General features: G+C 35.1%; 2 protein-coding genes across 4 annotated transcripts; both read right to left on the reverse strand.

The window, feature by feature from the left end:
* Window positions 1–15620, reverse strand: LOC311080573 (myeloid cell surface antigen CD33-like). Of its 3 annotated transcripts, XM_084110576.1 has the most exons (9): window positions 15373–15620; window positions 11694–11712; window positions 11509–11593; window positions 4596–4689; window positions 3971–4330; window positions 3549–3854; window positions 3208–3295; window positions 1751–1817; window positions 1–1584 (listed from the first exon to the last, which is right to left on the reverse strand). In XM_084110576.1, the coding sequence occupies exons 4-9, from the start codon at window positions 4639–4641 to the stop codon at window positions 1225–1227; spliced, it is 1227 nt and encodes a 408-aa protein (XP_083966702.1). In that variant the 5' UTR covers window positions 4642–4689; window positions 11509–11593; window positions 11694–11712; window positions 15373–15620; the 3' UTR covers window positions 1–1224. The 3 variants fall into 3 exon arrangements, with proteins under 3 accessions (XP_083966702.1, XP_083966703.1, XP_083966701.1); XM_084110577.1 differs by lacking the exons at window positions 11509–11593; window positions 11694–11712; window positions 15373–15620 and adding an exon at window positions 13873–13934; XM_084110575.1 differs by lacking the exons at window positions 11509–11593; window positions 11694–11712; window positions 15373–15620 and adding an exon at window positions 4819–4889.
* Window positions 11495–24454, reverse strand: LOC311082191 (fish-egg lectin-like; the record flags this gene model as incomplete). The annotated part of the gene is made up of 7 exons (XM_084112930.1): window positions 11495–11593; window positions 11694–11712; window positions 23364–23402; window positions 23517–23644; window positions 23746–23966; window positions 24073–24300; window positions 24397–24454. 7 exons carry the CDS (start codon window positions 24452–24454, stop codon window positions 11495–11497), a joined length of 792 nt encoding a protein of 263 aa, XP_083969056.1.
* Between the last annotated feature and the right edge of the window lie 228 nt (window positions 24455–24682).

Genomic DNA, 24682 nt, shown 5'->3' on the forward strand with positions numbered 1-24682 from the left:
CACTACAAGTAAAATAAGTCAAATGAAAAGCAATATAATAAAAATTATTACATTGTTAAATGACACATAATAAATGATTATATGATTAAATGGAATAATTAAAAGATTATACAGTATGATTATAAATGAATAAATGAGCAAAAACAAAGAAAATAAAACAAAATGTATGGTTGCTACACTCACACGTTGCTATTAAAGGGATAGTTCACCCAAAAATGAAAATTCTGTCATTAATTGCTCATCTTTATGTCGTCCCAAACCCGTCAGAATTTCATCCTTGTAACACAAATGAAGATCTTTTTAATGAAATCTGGGAGATTTCTGTTCCTCCTTTAACAGCCTATGCAACTACCACTTTCAAGCTTCAGAAAGGTTTAAGACATCATAAAACGACATGAAGGTGAGTAATTAAGGACAAAATGTTCATTATTGGGTGTACTATCCCTTTAAGAACCCTAAGATCCTATTATGCATTTGTGGACTTTAGAGAAGAATTTGAAGCTTTAATTGGCAATGTTGTAAACACAACAAAGAAAGTCAAAAGGCTTAGGAAATGTACAATGATTGACAATCTATACAAATATATATGAAAACAATTAAATAAATTCATAGATCCTTTGTTTTCTTTATTTTGTGTAAATCCACTTTCTTGTGGGAATGTAAAATGAATGTAAGTTTTCAAATATGTTCAATCTGAGATTTCAAACTCAATTCCTTCCTGGCCCACATCAGTGTTATGTGTAGCCTCAAAAGGGCTGAATGAAAATCTAAGACCGATTATGTTACTCATTAATTCAGAAGTGGCTCTTATCAGGACTATTAACTTGCTGCCTCGAAAGCAGAATCATAGATATAATATGATAGAATGAATCACATTCCTATTTCCATGGCAACTCCAAGGCACTTCAAATAATACCATGGTTTAACCATTTAAAAACATAAAATAACAGAAAAATTGGGGAGAATATTTACTGAATACAATAAATGAAAAAGCTGTATAAGAACTACTCGTACAATATTTACAGTGCTCTTTTTTATCTTTGTGCCCCTCCTGAAGTCAGTCTACACTCCACTGGCTTTAACAGTCATCCGTTCAATTTTTGGTTTTTAACCACATTTCGCAACATTGTGTCAAATGTTAGAAATAATGAGGCCTGATATTGAAATATATATATATATATCAGAAATATTTAGGAGAAAACAAATGGTAAAATCTCCAGTTCTCTATGGGTTACGATGTTTAACCACTGCGTAAATCTGAGAGGAGTCTGCAAACGGCTCTTTCTCGGATTCCTTTGACTCGGTTTGTTTAGTGGCCACATCTGCTCCCACAATCACCTGAGCCTCTATTGCTCTTGAAGACTTGACTATTGAGCTCTCTGCATTTGCCATTCCTACAGAACAATGTTGGACCGAAGTGTAGTCAGCATGAAGTGAGGAGGCACTCCTGAACTCTCGTGACTCAGGTGTGAAGTCAATGGAGGAGTAAATTAAGGATTCTGGATTTTCTGTGGCAGTTCCAGCAGAAGACATCACGACATCATTGGCATAAACAGACTCCGCTTCATTCTCATGTGGAACGGCCTAAAACATTGACAGGGTTGCATCAGCTCTACTGTGTCTGTGTAAATTGTTCAGCAGTTTGTGTACTTTATTAGGTTGGTAATAAGTTTACGTTTGTTTACAGCGTCAGGTTTTTTTGTAGTGAATAAATCGTTTGTGTGATTTTTTTGTGTCATTTGTAACTCACGTCACTGGTCGAAATGTTTCTTGTAGCATCTTCTCTTGTAGTCTCCTGAAGTTTCATACCTTTTTTTCTGAAAAGAATGTGTTCATGTTTATAATATCATATATATATTAGCATCACAGATAGCAAAAAGTCAGACAGGCAGGCATCTGCAAACAAATGATGTAAGAGCTTTTCTCAAAACTAACTTCTCTAAGTCAGCCTGGGTCAAAGTGTTTTTTAGTGGATGTGTGAAGTAACCATTGTGTAATATGTTCATCATATTAGTAAATTTAATTTAAAAAGTATAGTGTCAAAATATTTGTTGTGTTAATTGTGAATTGTATACATGTTCTGAATCATTTAAATGTTAATTTTGCTAATGTTTGTGAAATGTTTTACTTTTACTATTTTATTTTTAACAAATGCCTCTCGGTTTGATATTTTGTTATATAATGCAATAACATTCATACTTTTTTTTGCCTAGATATATTAATTTGTTCAAACATACATTATGTAAAAATGCACTTCATACATATTTGAATACATCACTTCTATGATGAACATGTTTGTAATTTCTAAATTAAAATACATATTTTTGAGGAACAGAAAGTGCCCAAAATGAGAGGCAAAACTCTTCATTAATAATTAAAAAAAAAAGTTTTTTACTTAAAAAAAGAAAAAAGCTTACAATTAAGTTCTAAATGTACCTATTCCTAGTGTAAGAAAACAAGGTATTATTTTTTACTTGATGGTCACATTACATTTTTGGAGTCATTAGATGTAAACTTTTGGGATAATTATTTTTTTTATTTCTCAATAGGTGCTATTGTTCTTGGAATAAAGTTGTATTTAAATGTTTATCTCCCCATAACTGAATAAATCACTTTCATCTGCAACATATGTCAGAAACGTGAGTGAGTGAGTGAGTGAGTGAGTGAGTGAGTGAGTGAGTGAGTGAGTGAGTGAGTGAGTGAGTGAGTGAGTGAGTTTATATAAAACAAAATCCATCAGCTCATTATCATATGTTGAGTCTGTTCTGTGATCCTTATCTTTTCTTCTCTCTAAGTAATTTGGGTTCCACTTTATTTCGATAGTCCACTTTAGACATTCTAACTATAAGTAACTTAGCAACTACATGTCAACTTACTCTCATTAGAGTATTAGTAGACTGTAGTAGACTGTAGTAGACTGTTTGGTTATGGTTAGGTGTTAGGGTTCGGGTTAGTAGAATAAGTTGAATTGTAGTTGCCAAGTTACTTATAGTCAAAAGAATATCTGTTGGGGGACCATCACAAGTGTTAGCAAATATTAAGCAGACAGTCTACTAATACTCTAATGACAGTTAGTTGACATGTAGTTGCAAAGTTACTCATAGTTAGTAAAATGTTTAAAGTGGACTATCGAAATAAAGTGTTACCGTAATTTATTATGGTTGTTCTGCTAAGGTTCTTAATACCTTATATGTGTCGTTCACCTACCGTACACAGATAAATGTAATGGCACAGAACATAATGACCAGCACAGCCGCAACAGCAACTCCAATCATCACAGAGGAAACATTCAAACCTAAAGAAGAATAAAGGAGTGTTTAGAAAACCACTGATGATCCACTGATTCAATTTAACAAGGAAAAGCGAATCATATCGTAATCTTTAAACAACAAGATAACAATGATGGCAGGAGCATAGGAATGATATGAAAAGTGAGAGATTAGCATTAGCATTAATGACTGATATGGTTATGACTTTTTTCATTTTTTTTTCAGATTTATGGGCGTCTTATGGAGGAGAAAAGAACTGATGCCACAAAAACATCCTACACTGAACATGTAATGTGATGTTGTCCTGTGCTGTTTTGTTCTTGTCCTGTAGCTGGTAGGTTATCGTGCAGGTGAAAGTGACTCTGTGGTGACGGTGAGTAGCAGTGAAGTTCAGATCAGAGATGAGGAGCTCCTGTTGTCTGCTGCTCTCACTGAGGGGGATTCTGGGAGTGAAGCTCCATGTGAGAGTTGGTGGAGGAGAGGAGCAGAGAGTCTCAGCAGAGCAGCGCAGACTCACAGAGCTCCCCTCCAACACCTCCTGATCCTGATCCTCATTCAGCTTCACTGTGGGTTTGGGGGGAGACTCTGAAATACACACAAATACAAGATTAAGTACACTGACAATAATGGCATGACAAATACATTTAAAATATTAATTTAACATTCATTTATATAAAAATACAAAAATAAAAATCACTCACCAATGACATTTACTATGGTGTTGTTTTCTGTGTAGGTGTATTTCAGATCACCACTCTCAATCCTGAAGTAATATGTATCATTATGATTTGAACTAACATTATAAAAGATAGTGGTGCAGTTCTTCTCATGTAGTTTTCCAGTTATTTCCCCTTTAAAGTGAGGGTTGGTATCTCTGGAGTTAAACACTCTATCCTTTTCTTCATGTCCACCTTTGGACCAAAATCCTATAGCATCACTCTCAGTGAGGTGTTCGTCATCTTTTTCCGGAATCTCAAATGTGCACTTTATAATCACACAGGATCCACTGAGAGCTTCAATCTTCTCTGGCAGACTGATGCCATAATCTCTACAGCAAACACCTACAACACACACATGATGAAAATCATTCAGACACCAGCAGAAACAAACACTGAAACATTCAGACAGACAAACACATTTCTGTTATACAAAATGCTAAAAACTAAATTATTATTATTTTTATTTTTTCATTTCAAAACATTCATTTACTTTACAGGGTCATTGTTAAAAGTATAAACATAAGCAGAACAGAAGCAACAGTGAAACAAAATATTCCACTGCAATTTAATTTAAATAGTAATGATGTGAAGAGAAAAGAAACCACACCTTGAAGCAGAAAAGAGAAAAGAATGATTTTCTCTGCCTTGTTCATCTCTTCATTAACAGACGTTCAGTCCAGTGAGGAAACACACTTGTAAATCTGCACAAACGCGACAAAAATATGATATGTATGAACTCATTGTAAGTGTCCAGCAGCTCAATAAACAGAACAACACTGAAAACATCTGATAAAAAAATAAATAAAAAAGAAGAAGAGTTCAAGACTTGCCAGAGATAAGAAAAATTAGTTTTTAGAAGGAAACCAAGTTCTGTATTATGGCGTCTGCAGATGATTTGAGACTGTGTGAAAGTGTGCTGTGTGAACATAATAAACTGACTGACTGCTTGAACAACTTCCTCTATCATCATCAACATACATCCTGTTCACAGAAAGAGCAACATTAAATAGTGGAAGTGGAAGATCATATCAATAATTTAGTAAACTGATCATACTTCAGACTTTGAACTTTAAGACATATTCAGTTGCTGTCATTTCCAGTATTAAAACATAAATGTGACAGTTCCATCAGTTTCCTGCTCAGAATTCATATAAGAGCGTCATTTTTTAAGTGGTAATGTATTTATTGAATCTGCATTGCCTTATTAGCTCATCAGCAGCAGCCTTTTGAAATCACTTGAAATGTAGAAATGAACTGTCCGTTCACATTCTTTCTATTATCCCAACTTAATATGCAGAAACAACTAAAGTAAGCCATTACTGAATTCCCTAAAAACTGTCTTATATTTTTACATAAGCATATACTGTGGCATCAAGACAGGACTGGGGATCTTCTTGCGATGTTTTCCAAATAAAGCTGTGGTGAAAAAGTGCATTGGTGAATTCAATGAAAAAGGTTCAGTTCCAGTTCAGTTCTCTGCCGTTTGGAGTCAGTGGGACATATAGAGATGCTCACTGCTGATTGGAATTATTACTGTCTCTACTTGCTGCCATACAACTTACTGTACAACTTCCCCCAAGATCTGCGCTACATCACTGCTCTGAACCCCCACCGGTGATTTACTGACAGAATTCACACACACCGCTGACTGAACATGGACGGTTTGCTACAAAATATCATTCTTTCAGCATTTCAATTTTTAGATGCTTTAGAATTTGTTGCTCAGATGAGAAAATGCAACACTGTGCTGATATTTCTCCATATATGGACTTTTCACTTCACTTCTTAAAAGCATTTATTTATGGTTATTATCTTTAATAACAGAAAGCAGAAGCCTGAATCATGGGAAAAATACTGCAGCAGTAGACTATCAAAAATCAGAAGAAGAGTACAAAAATAGACATACAGTTCATTATTCTACACACACACACACACACACACACAAAAAAAAAAATATATATATAATAATAATAATAAATATATATATATATAAATATATATATATATATATATATATATATACTGTATATATATATATATACTGTATATACAGTCTGTATATATACTGTATATATACAGATTTACTTGAAATAAAAACTTAAGGCTTTACAATAAGGTTTCATTTGTTAACATAAGTTAATACGTTTGTTAACACGACTGCTTCAGCATTTATTAATCTTAGTCAATGGTAATTTCAACATTTACTAATACAATTTTAGTCCAAAGTTGTATCTGTCAACATTTGTTAATGCACTGTGAGCTAATATGAACGATGAATAAGTAGATTTGTTTTATTTTACTAACTAACAAAGATTGATAAAAGTTTTAAACATATATTGCTCATTGTTAGTTCATGTTAGTCAATATGGTATAGAAAATATGCATATACAATCCTGATAGTACAGCTAAATGTAGATCAAATTCAGGTTTTTGTCAGACAGTCCATATAATAGTCCACAAAATGACACAAATGAGATATTAACTATAAAATAATAATAGAGTATATAAATAAATAAAATAAATAAATAAAAACTAGAGTATAATTTTTTTTTTAAATAAAAAATAAAAAATAAATAAATTATATATATAAATATATATATAAATATATATATATATATATATATATATAGTGAGGAAAATTTGAACACCCTGCTATTTTGCAAGTTCTCCCACTTGAAAATCATGGAGGGGTCTGAAATTGTCATCGTAGGTGCATGTCCACTGTGAGAGACATAATAAAAAATAAAAAAACAAGAAATCAAAATATATGATTTTTTAACTATTTATTTGTATGATACAGCTGCAAATAAGTATTTGAACACCTGTCTATCAGCTAGAATTCTGACCCTCAAAGACCTGTTAGTCTGCCTTTAAAATGTCCACCTCCACTCAATTTATTATCCTAAATTAGATGCACCTGTTTGAGGTCGTTAGCTGCATAAAGACACCTGTCCACCCCATACAATCAGTAAGAATCCAACTACTAACATGGCCAAGACCAAAGAGCTGTCCAAAGACACTAGAGACAAAATTGTACACCTCCACAAGGCTGGAAAGGGCTACGGGGAAATTGCCAAGCAGCTTGGTGAAAAAAGGTCCACTGTTGGAGCAATCATTAGAAAATGGAAGAAGCTAAACATGACTGTCAATCTCCCTCGGACTGGGGCTCCATGCAAGATCTCACCTCGTGGGGTCTCAATGATCCTAAGAAAGGTGAGAAATCAGCCCAGAACTACACGGGAGGAGCCGGTCAATGACCTGAAAAGAGCTGGGACCACCGTTTCCAAGGTTACTGTTGGTAATACACTAAGACGTCATGGTTTGAAATCATGCATGGCACGGAAGGTTCCACTGCTTAAACCAGCACATGTCAAGGCCCGTCTTAAGTTTGCCAATGACCATTTGGATGATCCAGAGGAGTCATGGGAGAAAGTCATGTGGTCAGATGAGACCAAAATAGAACTTTTTGGTCATAATTCCACTAAACGTGTTTGGAGGAAGAAGAATGATGAGTACCATCCCAAGAACACCATCCCTACTGTGAAGCATGGGGGTGGTAGCATCATGCTTTGGGGGTGTTTTTCTGCACATGGGACAGGGCGACTGCACTGTATTAAGGAGAGGATGACCGGGGCCATGTATTGCGAGATTTTGGGGAACAACCTCCTTCCCTCAGTTAGAGCATTGAAGGTGGGTCGAGGCTGGGTCTTCCAACATGACAATGACCCAAAGCACACAGCCAGGATAACCAAGGAGTGGCTCTGTAAGAAGCATATCAAGGTTCTGGCGTGGCCTAGCCAGTCTCCAGACCTAAACCCAATAGAGAATCTTTGGAGGGAGCTCAAACTCCGTGTTTCTCAGCGATAGCCCAGAAACCTGACTGATCTAGAGAAGATCTGTGTGGAGGAGTGGGCCAAAATCCCTCCTGCAGTGTGTGCAAACCTGGTGAAAAACTACAGGAAACGTTTGACCTCTGTAATTGCAAACAAAGGCTACTGTACCAAATATTAACATTGATTTTCTCAGGTGTTCAAATACTTATTTGCAGCTGTATCATACAAATAAATAGTTAAAAAATCATACATTGTGATTTCTGGTTTTTTTTTTTAGATTATGTCTCTCACAGTGGACATGCACCTACGATGACAATTTCAGACCCCTCCATGATTTCTAAGTGGGAGAACTTGCAAAATAGCAGGGTGTTCAAATACTTATTTTCCTCACTGTATATATATAAAATCTCTCCTTAATAGTATGTGAGATTAGAATAAGTCTGTCTCAAATCATAGTATACCAAACATACCCGGATGGTCTTCTATTCCCGGTAGAAGTGTGATCCGTGCACAGTCTAACGGCTAATATTGCCCACAAACAATTGCACTTTGGATGAGAATTTGGTTCAGAACTACAAACACGAATAAAGAGATATTTAAACATGCTGTATGTGTGTTTGATTGATAGACACCTGAAATGGGGTGAAATATTTATTTAATGTTATATATTAACATTGTGAACTATTATAAAGATACAAATAGCACAACAGCAAAAGAGATACTTCTGGATATTAACTATTAAATGCATCTTTATGCAATAAAAAACAAAAAACAAACAAACATATTTCTTAGAATGAAAGACCCTTGACTTGCAGAACAATGTGCTTGTTTTCTCTCCAATAGGAATATTTGTTTAGTGTAAATGTTATTAAATAAAATGTGGAATGTGTATAAGAGGATATGATTGACAGGCCAGTTTACAATGACAGAATGCACATAACTATGCAACAGAACACAGTTATGATGTGGTAGTGCAGGTATTTTTTCAGTAACACTTTGTATTAGGTGTCCTTAAAGGTCCCATATTGTACACCTTTCTGGAGTTTTATTTTAGGTTTTCATGTCCTTAAGAATATATTTTTGCAGTATAAGTACCAAAAACCATCTCAATATATTTTTACAGCTCCTTTCTCGGGAGCTCTGCTAACAGCAGTTTGATTTTGGCTGGTCTCTCTTCTGATTGGCCTGTTGTTTTCTGAGTGACCCCAACCACAGGTAACTAGGTTTATGAATGCTGTAGCCTGCACTGGCTTGGTGATGCTCACAAGGTAAATAAAACACCTGTAATGATGGACATTGCTGAGGGAAACGTTATCCGGACTCAGACCCCGAATCGGCGACGTCAGGAGACAACCAACCACCTCCTCAAACGCGCTTGCAAAAGGATGTTACAGAATGGTAACTAATGTTTTTTTTTGTTTTTGTTTTCGCCGTTATTGTAAGATTATTATAATTACCATTACATCAACGCTGCACGCAGATTTAACGTTAACGCTAATTTAAACTGTCTGTAAACAAACTCAGACTTTTGAAATAACGTTACCCATGCAAGTACATGAAACGTTAGTTTCTGTTAGCAAAACAAAAGACACAGAGACTGAGTGAACTCAATCTCACCGTCTTTAACTCAATAAAAACAACAGACACCAACAGGGCCGGTGTCTGTAACTTAGGAAAACAAACAACGTATTTTGTCTTGTTTCCAATAGATATTCTATCAAAGCTTGTGGCAATCATAGACCGTACAAAACAACACGTCAGCATCAATTTAGCAACACGATAGTTTTATATCCGTTTACAAACTATAATTTCAGATTATGCTGGCTCCATAATGTAACATAAAATGTGTTAGAAGTTTAATTTACGGGTTGAGAATTTGAGGTCAAACAATGTAGGGACTGCAGTATCTTTGATGAGTAACGTTAGCTTCTTTGATAAAACCGGCATTGAACTGTGCCTGACTGATGAAGCAGTCACTTGTGAAATGTGCAGGTCAGTTAAGGTCGAACTAAATTGCTGTGTTGAGTAAATAAACATTAGCCACTGGTCTCTTATATTACTGTTGTTCGGAAGCCTGTGCAATGATGGTGGGCAGTGCTCGGGGTGGAGACTGAAGACGGTGACTGAGTAGTTCTGACGTCACATTTTTACGGAAGTCACAGCGGCTCGTGAAAAGTCACAGCTACTTTATGCAGGCTGTGTGCATTTGTCTGTGGATTGACTGTTTTGAAACTTATATGGTAGATACATAGTCCCTAGACCTCTGTTTTCATGAGAAAAAAAAGCCAGGGAATTTCAGTTTTGACAATATGGGACCTTTAACTACTATACTTACATTAAAAAAATAAGTATAATATACTTAGTGTTTATGCTGTATTTCAAAACTGCTATTGGTTTGGTGGTATAGGTAGGTTTAAAGGTGGGCTAATGTGTAAGGGAAGGTTCAACAGTGTAACTGATGTAATTACAGAAATGAATAATTACAGCTGTATTTACATGCAGGTATTTTTTTTAAATAAGTACAATGTAAAAACATGCATGTACACAATAAGTGCATTGTATCAAAAGATTCATTTAAATGTTAGTACATAGTAGTCAAAGACACCTAATATAAAGTGGGCCGACTTTTATTTATTTTATTTTGTTACAAAAAGAGTACACATTTTTACAGCACAGTATAGGTAGAGAAACTAGGACAGAGCATCTATCAAATCAAGCCATCTAAACCTTTCTTTCTGACAAGCAAATTACAAATATGTAATGTGTATGAAATATATGTTTATTTCAAACAGCTAAACAGATTTATTATTCTTAAAGTCACATATTGAAGTTCACTGATATGGTTAAATTGAAGACAACACAAGTCATGTTCAAAGCAAGAAGTAATCGACTTCCGGGAAACTTACAAAAAAATATATATGGAAAGGCAGGGTGGGTATAAGCTTATAGAGAAGAATTAAACTTTAAAAAGCTTATAATAAGAACAACTCTAAAAAGTATGTGCATCACTATTTGTGGGTTGAGGTTATGGAATGGTTTGGAGCAGGTGTTAAAACATTGTAAACAGTAACAGTTTAAAAAGTTATATAAAACACTTTATTAAAAGGATATGAAGAGGAACAGAGGTGATTTGAGTGTGGGTTATAATACTGATTGCATTGAGAGATGTGAATATAGGGTGAAGGGTTGTTTGGTGCAAAATGTCAAAGTTTGGTTGGTGTTAAAAATTATGGTATGTTTGTTATCTTGCTATGAATATAAAAATTATATATATATAAAATATATACTGGAACTATTAAGAGTTATATAAGGGTTGGGAAAAATAATAAGCTTCTGCTTCATCCCGCTCCTTTTGGAACATATTGTAATTGTTCTAATACTTTATAGATATTGTTTTTTTCTTTCGGTATGTTGCAACATACTTATTGTATTTTTATATTTTATTTTATTTGTATATTTTTTGTTGTTCTAAATAAATAATAATAAAAAAGATTTGCATAAAATATGACAAAAACATGCATATTTGTTGCCAGTGAGGCTTGGTCTTCAGGCTTTTGTAATGTATCAGACATCGGATCCATGTCTTTCATGTGGAAATGCATGCATTGCATAACTCATGAAAGAACAACTGAGTTAAGAAAACAAAGGAGGAGATAAAATGTGTATTTGTTGTTTATTGTGTGTCACCTCTCTTAATGTTCAAAGTCTCATATTCAGAGGGTGGAGCTGAGAGTTGAAGAGAAGCATATGTGTCTGCTGCCTCATTCTGAGCCTAAAAACAAAAACACTCTCAAACATCATCATCATCATCATCATCATCATCAACCTATATCATGCCTTACTATCTAGTCCTTATAACAAAGAAGACTCACCTTCAGCTTGGCGGACAACCTGAAAAGAAAGGATATTGGGTTACTAACGTTTAGTCCATTATATCATCTCTCTACAAAGAAACGCATTCTTACTGTTTAAACGACTTTTTCGGGGGCGTCCTGCACCTTTCTTCCCCCTTTGATTGGGAAACAGTGACAGTTCTGGGCTGAGTTTCCCGATAACGTTGTCTCTTAGCGCGCTACGAAGACTCTTAAGGTATAACTTAACTGAAGGTATACCATTTCTAGGTGTGTTCCCTGATCTATACATTAGGAAGCTGATTAAGATATATCTTCTTGCGTGCGACGTTACCCGGTGCTGTCCGTGGCGATGGTGCTGAATTGGTTGATATCGATGGCTCGAGAATCAATTATTCTCTCGTGCAGGGGCTGTTTATGTGAGAAAGCGGTGTTCTTTATAAAATAAGCACTTCATAAATAGTTGAAATTGCATTTATTAGGACTCATGGGATATTATAAAAAATAACCCAAACTATAATAGCCTTTAATAGCCTTGCCGACATATTTTAAAATTGTATCATATATTGCTGCCATAATAACCATTTAAATTATCAATGTGCTTTCTTCTCTTTCCTATTTTTGTTCGCTGAGATGGAGCTGTGATGAAATATTGTTCTTGTAAATACTTTACAGCATTTCAGTAATAAAAGTGTACGTCATACGTACGGTGCTCGGCAGTGATCAAAAAGGATTTAAACAGTGGATTTTGAATCTCTTCTTGTAAACTCGGAGATGTGGATTCATTCCCACACGACCTGTTTGTCAAAAAACAGTAGGTACTAATTTGGCCAGGGATTTTTACGCGGGTTGGGTGAGAAAAAACACTGATATTATGGATTGGACGGCACTAAAATAATCGACTTACTGTACGAGCCCATGAGAAACAATATTAGCGTCCGAATAGGACTTAACTGACAGTAGCCTATGCTTTCACTGGCATTTAAAAGCGCTCTTTAATTAAAATAAATGTGTAAAATTGTGTTATATATAATAATATAATTAAAATTCTATTAACAATCAGTGTAATGACAATTTTATTCTTTGCATGAAAACACTTGAATTAGCCTAACTGAACACAGTCTGGGTGTATTAAAACTTCAGAATTATATTCATATAGACCTGCAACAGTGATAAGGTAAAGCTAAGAGTGGTCCAGACCAACCTTCCGAAAGTATGACTTACAGAAGGTATACTTAACTAAGAACGTTTCTGGAAACACGTATTAACGATAAGGTACAGCTTAAGGTGTAACTTAAGAACGACGTATGCGTTAAGCGTTAAGATGGTTTCGGGAAACCCAGCCCTGACTATCTTCCTACAAGACTGTGAGCCATGATGGTCTAGTGGTGTAATTTTATAGTAATTATGGGGGGCCGATTTCAAATCCTCATGCAATATACATTTTTAAAACAAACTAAGCAACGTGTTGATTTTTAATATCAGTTACATACTAGCTTTACAGAGAGCAAAATCAAAAGCCAGATGTGACTGGCAAGTGAATAAACTTGTGCAGTGACCCCCAACATTTTTTGGACAACTTAGTCCTTAATGTCTGAGTGTCCATTGCCATGCAAATACAAAGTGACAAAGCAAGTGGCATCTGCAAACAAACGATGTAAGAGCTTTTCTCAGAACTAACTTCTCTATTTATTATTTGTGCTCAACTGGTGTTAAGTTTTTTTAGTGGATGTGTAAAGTAACCATAGTGTTGTTTTTCACAATAGTGATAACCACTAAGTAGTGTCAAAATATGTTTCATGTTCATTTTGAATTCCATATCTATTTTTAATCATTTAAATGCTAATTTATTTATTTTTGTGAAATATTTTGCTTGTCCTATTTTATTTATTTTTAAATAAATGCCTCTTGGTTTGATATTTTGTTATATACAGTGCATGCAGAATTATTAGGCACGTTGATTTTCTGATCATATTTTTTTTCCAGGCACATTTGACAAATTCCAAACCACATGAATCGTAATAACTACAATTCATTTTGTATTTAATTATTTATAGGTGAAATATAATTGTTCATGAAGGCTGGAAATGAAAAACGCCTTATTTTCAGGTGTGCAGAATCCAGCAGCTCAATAAACAGAACAACACTGAAAACATCTGATAAAAAATTAAATAAAAAAGAAGAAGAGTTCAAGATTTGCCAGAGATAAGAGAAATTAGTTTTTTAGAAGGAAACCAAGTTCTGTATTATGGCGTCTGCCGATGAATTGAGACTGTGTGAAAGTGTGCTGTGTGAACATAATAAACTGACTGACTCCTAGTGAACAACTCCCTCTATCATCATCAACATACATCCTGTTCACAGAAAGAGCAACATTAAATAGTGGAAGTGGAAGATCATATCAATAATTTAGTAAACTGATCATACTTCAGGCTTTGAACTTTAAGACATATTCAGTTGCTGTCATTTCCAGTATTAAAACATAAATGTGACAGTTCCATCAGTTTCCTGCTCAGAATTCATATTCTGATATGTCTTATATTTTTACATAAGTAGGCTATATATACTGTGGCATCAAGACAGGACTGGGGATCTTCTTGCGATATTTTCCAAATAAAGCTGTGGTGAAAAAGTGCATTGGTGAATTCAATAATCTAAGAAAAATGTTCAGTTCTGAACATACTGGTTGGAGTCAGTGGGACATATAGAGATGCTCACTGCTGATTGGAATTATTACTATCACTTGCTGCCATACAACTTACTGTACAACTTCCCCCAAGATCTGCGCTACATCACTGCTCTGAACCCCCACCGGTGATTTACTGACAGAATTCACACACACCGCTGACTGAACATGGACGGTTTGCTACAAAATATCATTCTTTCAGCATTTCAATTTTTAGATGCTTTAGAATTTGTTGCTCAGATGAGAAAATGCAACACTGCGCTGATATTTCTCCATATATGGACTTTTCACTTCACTTCTTAAAAGCATTTATTTATGGTTATCATCTTTAATAACAGAAAGCAGAAGCCTTAATCATGGGAAAAAAATACTGCAGCAGTAGACTATCAAAAATCAGAAGAAGAGTACAAAAATAGACATACAGTTCATTATTCTACACTATATATATATATATATATATATATATATATAATATATGGTGCATAGGTAGGTTTAAAGGTGGGCTAATGTGTAAGGGAAGGTTCAAGAGTGTAATTGATGTAATTACAGAAATTAATACAGCTGTATAGCATGTAGGAAGCATTTGTAATGCAAAGTGTTGCTCAGGGGTTTGTACTAATTTGTTCATCGCAAGAGAAAAGCGTGTGTCGAGTCCTAAATGATCGTTTCTTGCTTGTATTTGATATTAGCACATAAGATCAGCTCTAACTGATGAGACTACATTTATTTTCTGCATGTTCCGCTGCCTGGAGCATCAGAGCATGTTGTGTTGCATCCTTCAGAAAAACAACCACCAACACTTTATCAACAGTCAAAGAGCAATTTAACAAAACAAACAAAAAAACATTGTGAGTTCCATAAAAGCAAGTCTATTCCACCTTCTATTTTATTGATGACGGCTCGTGCACTGGCAACAGTTGAAATGCGACATACACGTTTAAGTAGCCTATTCATTTACTTAAGTGCACTTTATTTATAAGATAAGTTTATAGGATAAAAGGAAGCATTACGTACCTTTCCAGGGGATTTACAATCTCTCCGCAAGTCTGCGAGTCCCGTTATTTCGCATCGTCACCTTTCCGCCTCACCTGCTTCACCAGCAGCTCTATAGGCAACGGAGGATGAATTAAAAACGGAGATGTTGTACAGGTCAGATGCTGCGAATGGCCAGTGACTCTCTCCGGCAGGTGTTTTAGTCCGTGAAGAGAAATGAGAGTGTGGCTGTCCCTCTCGCGGACCTGTCAGCGCGAGCCACCCGCTCTCACGAGCCAAACCCCGGAGAAACAAACGCGCCTCGCCGCTGTAACTTTTCCCGTAACCACCGCGCGGCGCTGTTGTCTCCATAAAAAACGAGGGTTTGACTACTAAGGTGAACTCTTTCTGCGTTGTCACATCTCGAGACATCTTTCACTTGATTTGTTGTTTACTAACGGACGCCATATGTCGAATATATAATATACAGTCAGCCATAGCCTATCTATCCATGTTGTTCATTAAAAAGTAGGCTACGGAATAATATATTTACGGGTAAAATAAAGAGTTAAGCTGCTTTTGGGCCCACAGAATCTTCAAGTGACTTTCCACAATCGTTAAGTGGCTCACGGGGGTCTTAAAACCGTCTGCCAAAAGACTTGTTTATAAACGACGCATCCACATGTTTGAAGGTCCCCGCGCAAAAAAAAACTGACGTCATCGCAGCATTTATTGTACTGTATATTTTTTTTACTTTTTTGTTTGTTTTATTTGTCTCAATGTTGTTTATTTATATTAAAAACAAAAACACTGTCCCTCCAACAATGGCTTTCAAATGTAGCCTATAGCATTATGACCTATACCTACACTGTGAAATCACCCGCTGCGAGTTCTCAGATAAATTTAACAAATTTAAGTAGGCTATAAATGTTTGTAATTTACCCTTTTCATATTGAATTTAAACCTCCAAACACTCAAGTTTAATTATGTTACTTTTGTTAAATGCATTCTCATTGTGTTTGAATGTAGGCTACACTTCATAAAAGTCTTCATCTAAAATCTAAACTTTTTGTATAGAGGGCACACGTTTATCACTTTTGCCTAATAAATGTAACACTGCTAAGATGAGTAATATGGTGTTCTATCGTTGTTCCCAGCTAACAATTTTAGGTTATAAGAACGTTTCTGTAACGTTCTCATTAAGTTATAAAAACGTTATTTCTGAATGTTCTAGAAACGTTCAAAGCGTCCAGTTTTTTAGACGTTGTATTAACGTTATTTCTTAGTTATAAGAACGTTATTCAAAACGTTATTAGAACGTTCAATTCTCCTGTTATATAAACGTAGTATTAACGTTCTTGCTTGGTTATAATAACGTTATTCAAACGTTATTAGAACGTTCAATTCTTAGGTTATAAGAACGTTTCCATAACGTTCCCATTAAATTATAAAAACGTTATTTCTGAATGTTCTAGGAACGTTCAAAACGTCCAGTTTTTTAGACGTTGTATTAACGTTATTTCTTAGTTATAAGAACGTTATTCAAAACGTTATTAGAACGTTCAATTATCCTGTTATATAAACGTAGTATTAACGTTCTTGCTTGGTTATAATAACGTTATTCAAACGTTATTAGAACGTTCAATTCTTAGGTTATAAGAACGTTTCCATAACGTTCCCATTAAATTATAAAAACGTTATTTCTGAATGTTCTAGGAACGTTCAAAACGTCCAGTTTTTTAGACGTTGTATTAATGTTATTTATTAGTTATAAGAACGTTATTAAAAATGTTATTAGAACATTTAATTATCTTGTTATAAAACGTTGTATTAATGTTATTGCTTGGTTATGAGAACGTTATTCAAAACCTTATTAGAACGTTCAATTCTCCCGTTATATAAACGTTCTCTTAATGTTTTTCTAAGATAATGAAAAACTTTCTTAAAACATTCCATTCACTTGTTTAAACATTTAAACATTCTCAATGTTTTTGCATATAATGTATATATGACAATAATTTTATGAAAGCACCTTATTAAGAACTTTCAGATTTAAAAATTAAGACAAAAGATCTAGAAAGATAATTAAAATCAAAAAGACCCATGAATCATGTCTATAATACGTGTAATGTTGTCCACTGAAGACGAGCTGAAGTGAACCAAAGTGTAGTTTATTTCAAGATACAGATACAATTGAAACCGACTTGGGTTAAATTGAAATATGAAATTAACATGAAAATAAACCTGGACTAACATAGAACAAACTGAATAAACTTCAAAATAATGAAACATTAAAAAATAAAATAAAAATAAAAACATTTTAAATGACATTATCCACAATCACATCAGCTTCCACTTCCAGCGCATCGGACTGGACTGGACTGGACCCTGAGAGGATCTCCGGAGATACTGCAGGGAGAAAATAAAACAGTGTTGTATTAAAGTGTGGTGAGATTAGTATAAAAGCACTGGGATGCTGTACTTGCTCATGCACAATATCTAATTAGATTTTCTGACAATTTACAAAAAGTTTAATCTGCTTTGGAATATTGGGAGAAAACATGAAGATACGAGACAAGCTCTCTGCTCTTGTCCCTAAGCCCAGAGCCAGATGCTACTAAATTTATATTGCTTTTCATGCTCAAGGACTTTGTATTGTTTCTATTTTAATGCACTCTTAAAGTTTAAAGGAACTGTATGTAGGATTGTGGCCAAAACTGGTACTGCAATCACTTTAAAAATACTATAGAGCGGTGTATCCCCTCCCCCTCCCCCTGACTCGAGGTTGCCAGATAAGCTGAATTCAGCAGAAATGTAGGCTGCTTCAATGAGCTTCCGACGAGACGTACACAGTAAGTTTTTTTCTGTTAATTATGTTTATGCTTCATGAGAGATATTTTGATGAGTAATTATGTGTTTAAAAAATTTACCAATTGTCATTAGTTAAATATAATCGTAAAGATGTATGCTCGTATGTGACAGTATCGTAAAGATGTATGCTCGTATGTGACAGTATCGTAAAGATGTATGCTCGTATGTGACAGTATCGTAAAGATGTATGCTCGTATGTGACAATATAATCGTAAAGATGTAACGTTATGCTCGTATGTGACAGACAGAACGGTAGCTGTAAGTCTAACTTGTAACGTTATGTATCTGTCATTAATGTAAGTACAAGCACAAGCCTATGTCACTATGTGTAATACAGCTATTCATTTAGCTGATGCTATAAGTGAAAGTGACCAGCTGTATTTTTTTTACTTACCCTGCAGCACGCGTCCATAACACGCTAAAATATGTGATGTGAAATACAGGTCAACTTGCAGCAAGTGTAACTTAGTCCACGATATATGTGAAGAACGAATGTCGAATCATTTTTTCTGAGGTAAAGTTAGGCTTCTGTCTCAATTACGTTTCAAATTGCCATAATGGGCGTGCTAATGTTGTTTTCCTCAGCGTCTCAGCATAATGACAGAGAAACGGGCTCCTATGCATTGCTAATGTTAGCATACGTCCATGTGAGCTAACGTTAATACTTTGCACGAACATGCATAACTTTGTTCGACTGTCATGAATATATGATATGTGCATTGATATCAAGTACAAGTTAGCCAAGCACAAGTTAGATGAATCTTACCTGTCCAGGAGAAAATTAGCTACGTTGGCGTCTGTGTTCAAATTCTTCTCCGTTTTCAGCTGTCTCCATCTTTCAAAAGCATCTCCTATACAAATTCTGGTTTTATTTCGGACTTTGTCACGACGAATTTCTGAATTATAACGAGGTCTTTTTGATTTAGTAACGTTAGACATTATTATTCCAACTAGAGTTAGGGTAGGTTAGAGCAAAGCTGGCAACCCGGATCCCGAAACACTACTGACTTCGTGATTGGTAGATAGGTGGAGGGAGGCGCTTCAGGCCAAAACACAAAATGACAACATCAACATCAGTTGAGGGCTGCAAGTCCACTTTTTAAATGACAATATCCTAGCCATACTACTGTTGTCAGTGATATAAGTATTTGAAATTAACATGATTTCTTAATGTCTAGTGACACATCAGGGCCATTTTATGATTAATTGAAATAGATTTCTTACATACAGCTCCTTTAAATTGCATTAATGAGCCATGCCACATCCCAAAACTGCAATCTAATGATAACTTTGCTTAAATCAAAAATATTTTAAATGGTAATGGATCATAATTATTGCACAAATATTATTAAGCAACAAAAATATTAAAATATTAAATAATTATTGAACTAAAATATAGTACATTTATTGAATTGATGAAAAGGTACACTTAAGGTGTTTGGTCACTTGAGTGTGACCCAATTATCATATAGGAAAACACGAGGGTTAAAGGAGAACTCCGGTCAATTTTTTGTAAATTTGGAGCGCTGTCAGTACAGAGAACAACGACAAAAATCGGTGTTGCCTACACCGTGTTATCCTCTTTTTAAAATTTGCACCCTGTTGACTTCAATGGGGCAAGTTTTAAACCTGCTTTTAGCCTCTTAACATCCTTGATGTGTCATTATAAGTGCACAGCCAATGTGAGTGATTCCTTCAGAGTGAACACGGGTCAATCTGGGTCAATCAATCTGTACTGACAGCACTCCAAATTTACAAAAAATTGACCGGAGTTCTCCTTTAAACTCAAGAAAAACATTAATGTTGTCTCTCCATCACTCCCCAGAATAAAATGCCCCAGTTAATGTGGTCCTCGTAGTAATCAATGCATATTATGCGTTAATATTTAGCAAAAATTGCTGCGAATATAATTTGTTGTCTCCACTGATCTATTTAGATCAGTGGTTGTCTCTCGCCATTGGCTACCATACAATATTTTTCCAAATTAAGGTCCCATGGTATTCCACCGAAAGGGGGGGGGGACTGGTTCTCTTTTGAGAGCTACATGAACCACTTGACCACAAGATCAAAGTTGTGCGCAACTCTCTTTCAGCGGCTCTGCATCACTGCAACGCCAGAGGCGCCGGTTACCATAGAAATCCGCCCTACAACTGCTGCACCAAACCAAAAATACAAATTTTAACGCAATTTGAGCAAAAAAAAAAATAGCTGCCTGGAGGAATTGAAAATATGGCCTTCCATACACTGTATATTATAAATTAGCACAATTTACAATACTGATGGTTGTTAAAACGCGTAATTACAGTCTGTGAAAAGGGTCCATTACTGTTGTCAAGTGCTCGATCCAAATATCAAATTTAAGAGGAGCCTGGGGATATCCTTCCTTTTTTAAATGTCACATAGGAGCTTGTTATAACCTGTAAAACTGCAAACACTGTGGACAACTTACACGATAAAATTACAAATAAGTTACAGATTTCAATATGACGAACTTGACGCATGAAACAGATAACTGGAGGGCGAAATACCCGGGCCATAGCTAAGCTAACTTAATTGAGCTAACATTAGCCGATTAACTTTTGAATCTCAAGAACGCGTTCAAATTAAAATCAGTTTAGCTATATTGAAAAGGCCAACAAGGACACTGGAAAAGGTGAATCTAAATAAAGACATCAATGTAATTTCGCGTTTATTCTTCAGTTTTAACTACATATTTGTAGTGTAAGTTAGTGTTGTTAACTGCTCTGTGGACTGCGGGAGCAGTTTACATTACTCAAGACAGTTCATGCAAACTGTTGATCTAGTTAACTTTATTAAAACAGTAGCAACTGCTGCAAAACTAAGTTAATTAGCACTGATACAAGTATTTGATTCATACAACACGCAAAATTTAACTTACCTAAAAGCTGTCGTCTCCGTGTCCGACGTCTTGTCCCGCTGACGATGTGTTTGATTGACGGGTCGTGCCGTGCGCTGCAAAACCACGCCCATCCTAGGTAATAGGTCGTTCGGACGTGGGGAATGATCAGATAAAACTACAGTATATCATAACACATTACCTGATTTCTCTTTGACTTTGCAAAAGTTATTAAAAACGCTAGTTGTAATTATTTTTTAATTTTTTTTTTGAGGTAAAACCAAATTTATAATTGACTGTACTTTTTAATTATTTCCTGTTGAATAAATAATTATTTTATATCTGGGATTTTTTTTCTAAACTAATAATAATATTTTAATAAATATTTTAACCCAAAAAAAAATTTTCAGTGCATTGTGTCACTGTATATACAAATTATGTTTCTGAAGTTGTTTTGCAAAAAGCTGTATGACTAATTTGTAATTACTAATATTTGTTTTAATTTAGTAACGTTTTTAAAACGTTCCACTAACAAGTAAGAATAACGTTTTGATGCTAACGTTTTTAGAACGTTTATCAATGACATGTTGGCACAACGTTACTTTGGTAACTTTGAGAGAACTTTTATCTAAGTTAATCAGCATTGTGATAAAAGTGTCTAATTCATACAACAAGCAAAATGCACTCAACTTAAATGAATACTGCTATTTTCCTGTACATAATTATTTTTTATTCTGGGATTTTTTATTCTGACCATAAAAAATATTTAAATGAAATAGTTAAATAATGTCAGTGCATTGTGTCATTAGTTGTGTCACTGGATTTACAAATTATGTTTCTGAAGTTGATTTGCAGAATAAAAAGCTGTATAACTAATTTGTAATGACTAATATATATTTTTTTAACATAATAACGTTTTTAAAACGTTCCACTAACAACGTAAGAATAACGTTTTAATGCTAACGTTTTTAGAACGTTTATCAATGACATATAACGTTGGCACAACATTATAATAATGTTACAGCAAGAACGTTTTTGATAACTTTTAGAGAACTTTCAGAGAACGTTAGCCAATGTTCTAAGAACGTTCCCTGTTAGCTGGGTTGTCTGAATTATGTTTTCACAAATGCATATGCATTACAACAAATGTTTGAAATAACCTACCTTTCTACCTTGCTAGAAATTGCTTTTCCCAGAGTTTGATCTGTGTGTGAGTGGCCACATTCAGCCTGATATAAATCCATAAGATGTTATATTGTGTGGCACCACAAGGCTGTGCCATTCTCCTGTTTAATTCATCCAGCCAGCATTTCTGTTACCATGATGATTTGGTTGCTGTGTACTACTACTAGTCTGAGAATGAAACCCACTCAGGAATACAGAAATATGCCATGAAACTTTATTTATACAGATCCCACTCTAATTTAAACTGATCCAAATAAACCCTGTGTCACTTCCAAAACTCCACATCATTAGCAAACACATGCACAGTTTGTGACACAGGCTTTAATAATGAGAAGCCTCGTGACTGAGCTCTAATTAGAGCCTCTGCAAAAACATACACATTTTTTTCCGAGTAATTTAGCAACTTCCCAACTTCACCAAGTGTGTTGTGAGTGAGGCGCATTTTTAGTAGCCTTAATGTGACTGATTGCCTGACAACCATCTCTGTCATCTCCAGCATCACTCATCATCCAATCTTAAAGCAACGTTTCATTGATACCCAATGGGCAAAAAGAGTTTAAGATTGCTTGATTGACGTTTTTTAAAACTTATATTGAACATAAATACTAAATAACATATGTCAGTAATGCACATCTAGAGGTTAATCCACATAAAAATGTAGTCCCTCAAAAGGACTAAAATTGTAAGTGTATTGTTGCAAAGAGTTTTTAATTATTTCTGACAAACTGATGCATTTCTCCATGATTCATGACAATCATTTAAAAAAAATACATTTTCAGTTGATTATGAAGAAAAGGTGAGCATGAAGCAGTCCAACTCTTGTGTAGTTTTATTTAAACTTTATTGACATATAGCAATGCAAAACAAAACTCTATACGTTAAACTTCAATGAGCATAAAAACAAAACTCAACTTTCATTGGTTAAACAGAAAAAAACTAAAACAAACAAAACAAGCTTTATTTTCAGATTTCTACGTTTAATGATCATTGTGTTCCTCTGAGATGCATGATGGACATTCAAGTACATCTTCTGATGGATCCATCAATACAGATGACCCACAGCCTCCCCACATCGTAGGTCACATGTTTGTGGCCAAAGGGACAGGCGGCAATCCTTTACCATGCTGTGCCAGCGGGATTTGATGGAGAGACCCCGAGTCTAAAACAGATAAGAATGAGAGGTTTCTAATAACTAAAAATTATTATTCAATTTTAGTGTTGTTCATTTTAGAAGGTTTCTTAAAATAAGCTTTCAGTGCCATTTTCAGCTCACCTTTGCAACAAAGACCCCTGAGAGTCGACACCATAGACGCTGCCATCAGTTGCTACTTCGACCATTGACAAAGATCCATTAACAATCTCCGAAAAAGCTGACCCACCACAGGAAGAACCCGTCACATTCTGAGAAACACAACAAGATACAAACAACTCACTTGTCTGATACTGTGTACTTAGGATTTTTCTTTTTGTTCAAGCCTTTCCACTCTGAATTTTACTCTTACCCTTTTGAGGAAGACATTATCTGTAAAGTTCACCCCCCAACAGCTGTACGGGCCACAGCTGTAGTACTTCAGCCTTCCTCCTGTGAGTTGTGTCCAAGCAGCATTTGCAGGAGGCCCATTGCTGTTAGTGTCCTTGTTAATGCAGAAGACATCATCTATCGGATTAACACCTGCAACAATCTCACTTCCAGCATCCACCTGCTTTAAACCTCCTGATATTCCTTAAAATAAAGAGATTGAAGGGAAAAGTCAGACAAAATATGGACAGATAAGATAATCTGCATTCAGTATTCTGAGCCTAATTTTCTTTTTCTTTTTTTTTTTAACCTTGAATCTGCCTGAAGATTCCGCTCTGAAACTTGAAGACGATGTTTGCTGAAATCACTCCGAACTGTCCAGCCGGTCCAACAGTAATGTGCTTCAGTGATGCATTTATTCTTGTAAAACTTTTTCCCAAAAATAGGACGACTTCACTGTCATTGTTGACTCCACCCACTGAGCCTAATCCAGCATCAATCTGCTTCAGGGTACCAGGAATCACTTCACACTCTAAAGCTATGGAAATGTTTGGGTTGGATTCATTTGAATTATTCTGCAATTGTTAGTATCATGATATGATTCTGAATCCCCAAACACACATTCATCGTTTACCTCGAGTATAAAGAATCTGGCAGCTGAAGAGTAGCAGGATGCACTGACAAGCTTTCATTGTGCTGCAACACAGTATTTGTCTCGTCATATACATAAACAGAAATCAAATGTCCATGATGTTAAGTCTTCTTAAATTCTACATAACATAAACGAACAAATAAACCAGCATAATTATTTTGTTTGAAACGAAACCAACCTTTTCTTGATCGTAGACGTGTCAGCATGGTTTCAGCAGTCCTCTTCTCACAACCACAATGTTTGGAGATGTTGGTGAATGACTGCTAGG

The sequence above is a fragment of the Abramis brama genome, assembly GCF_963993115.1.
Source record: "Abramis brama genome assembly, chromosome: 4".
NCBI classification, from domain to species: Eukaryota; Metazoa; Chordata; class Actinopteri; order Cypriniformes; family Leuciscidae; genus Abramis; species Abramis brama.

Coding starts and splice junctions, on each gene's coding strand:
- LOC311080573 (XM_084110576.1), bottom strand. CDS start 4,641: ATGAACAAGGCAGAGAAAATCATTCTTTTCTCTTTTCTGCTTCAAG. Junction 3,855..3,970: donor CACCATAGTAAATGTCATTG/GTGAGTGATTTT, acceptor TGTGTATTTCAG/AGTCTCCCCCCAAACCCACA. Junction 1,585..1,750: donor GAAACATTTCGACCAGTGAC/GTGAGTTACAAA, acceptor TCAATGTTTTAG/GCCGTTCCACATGAGAATGA.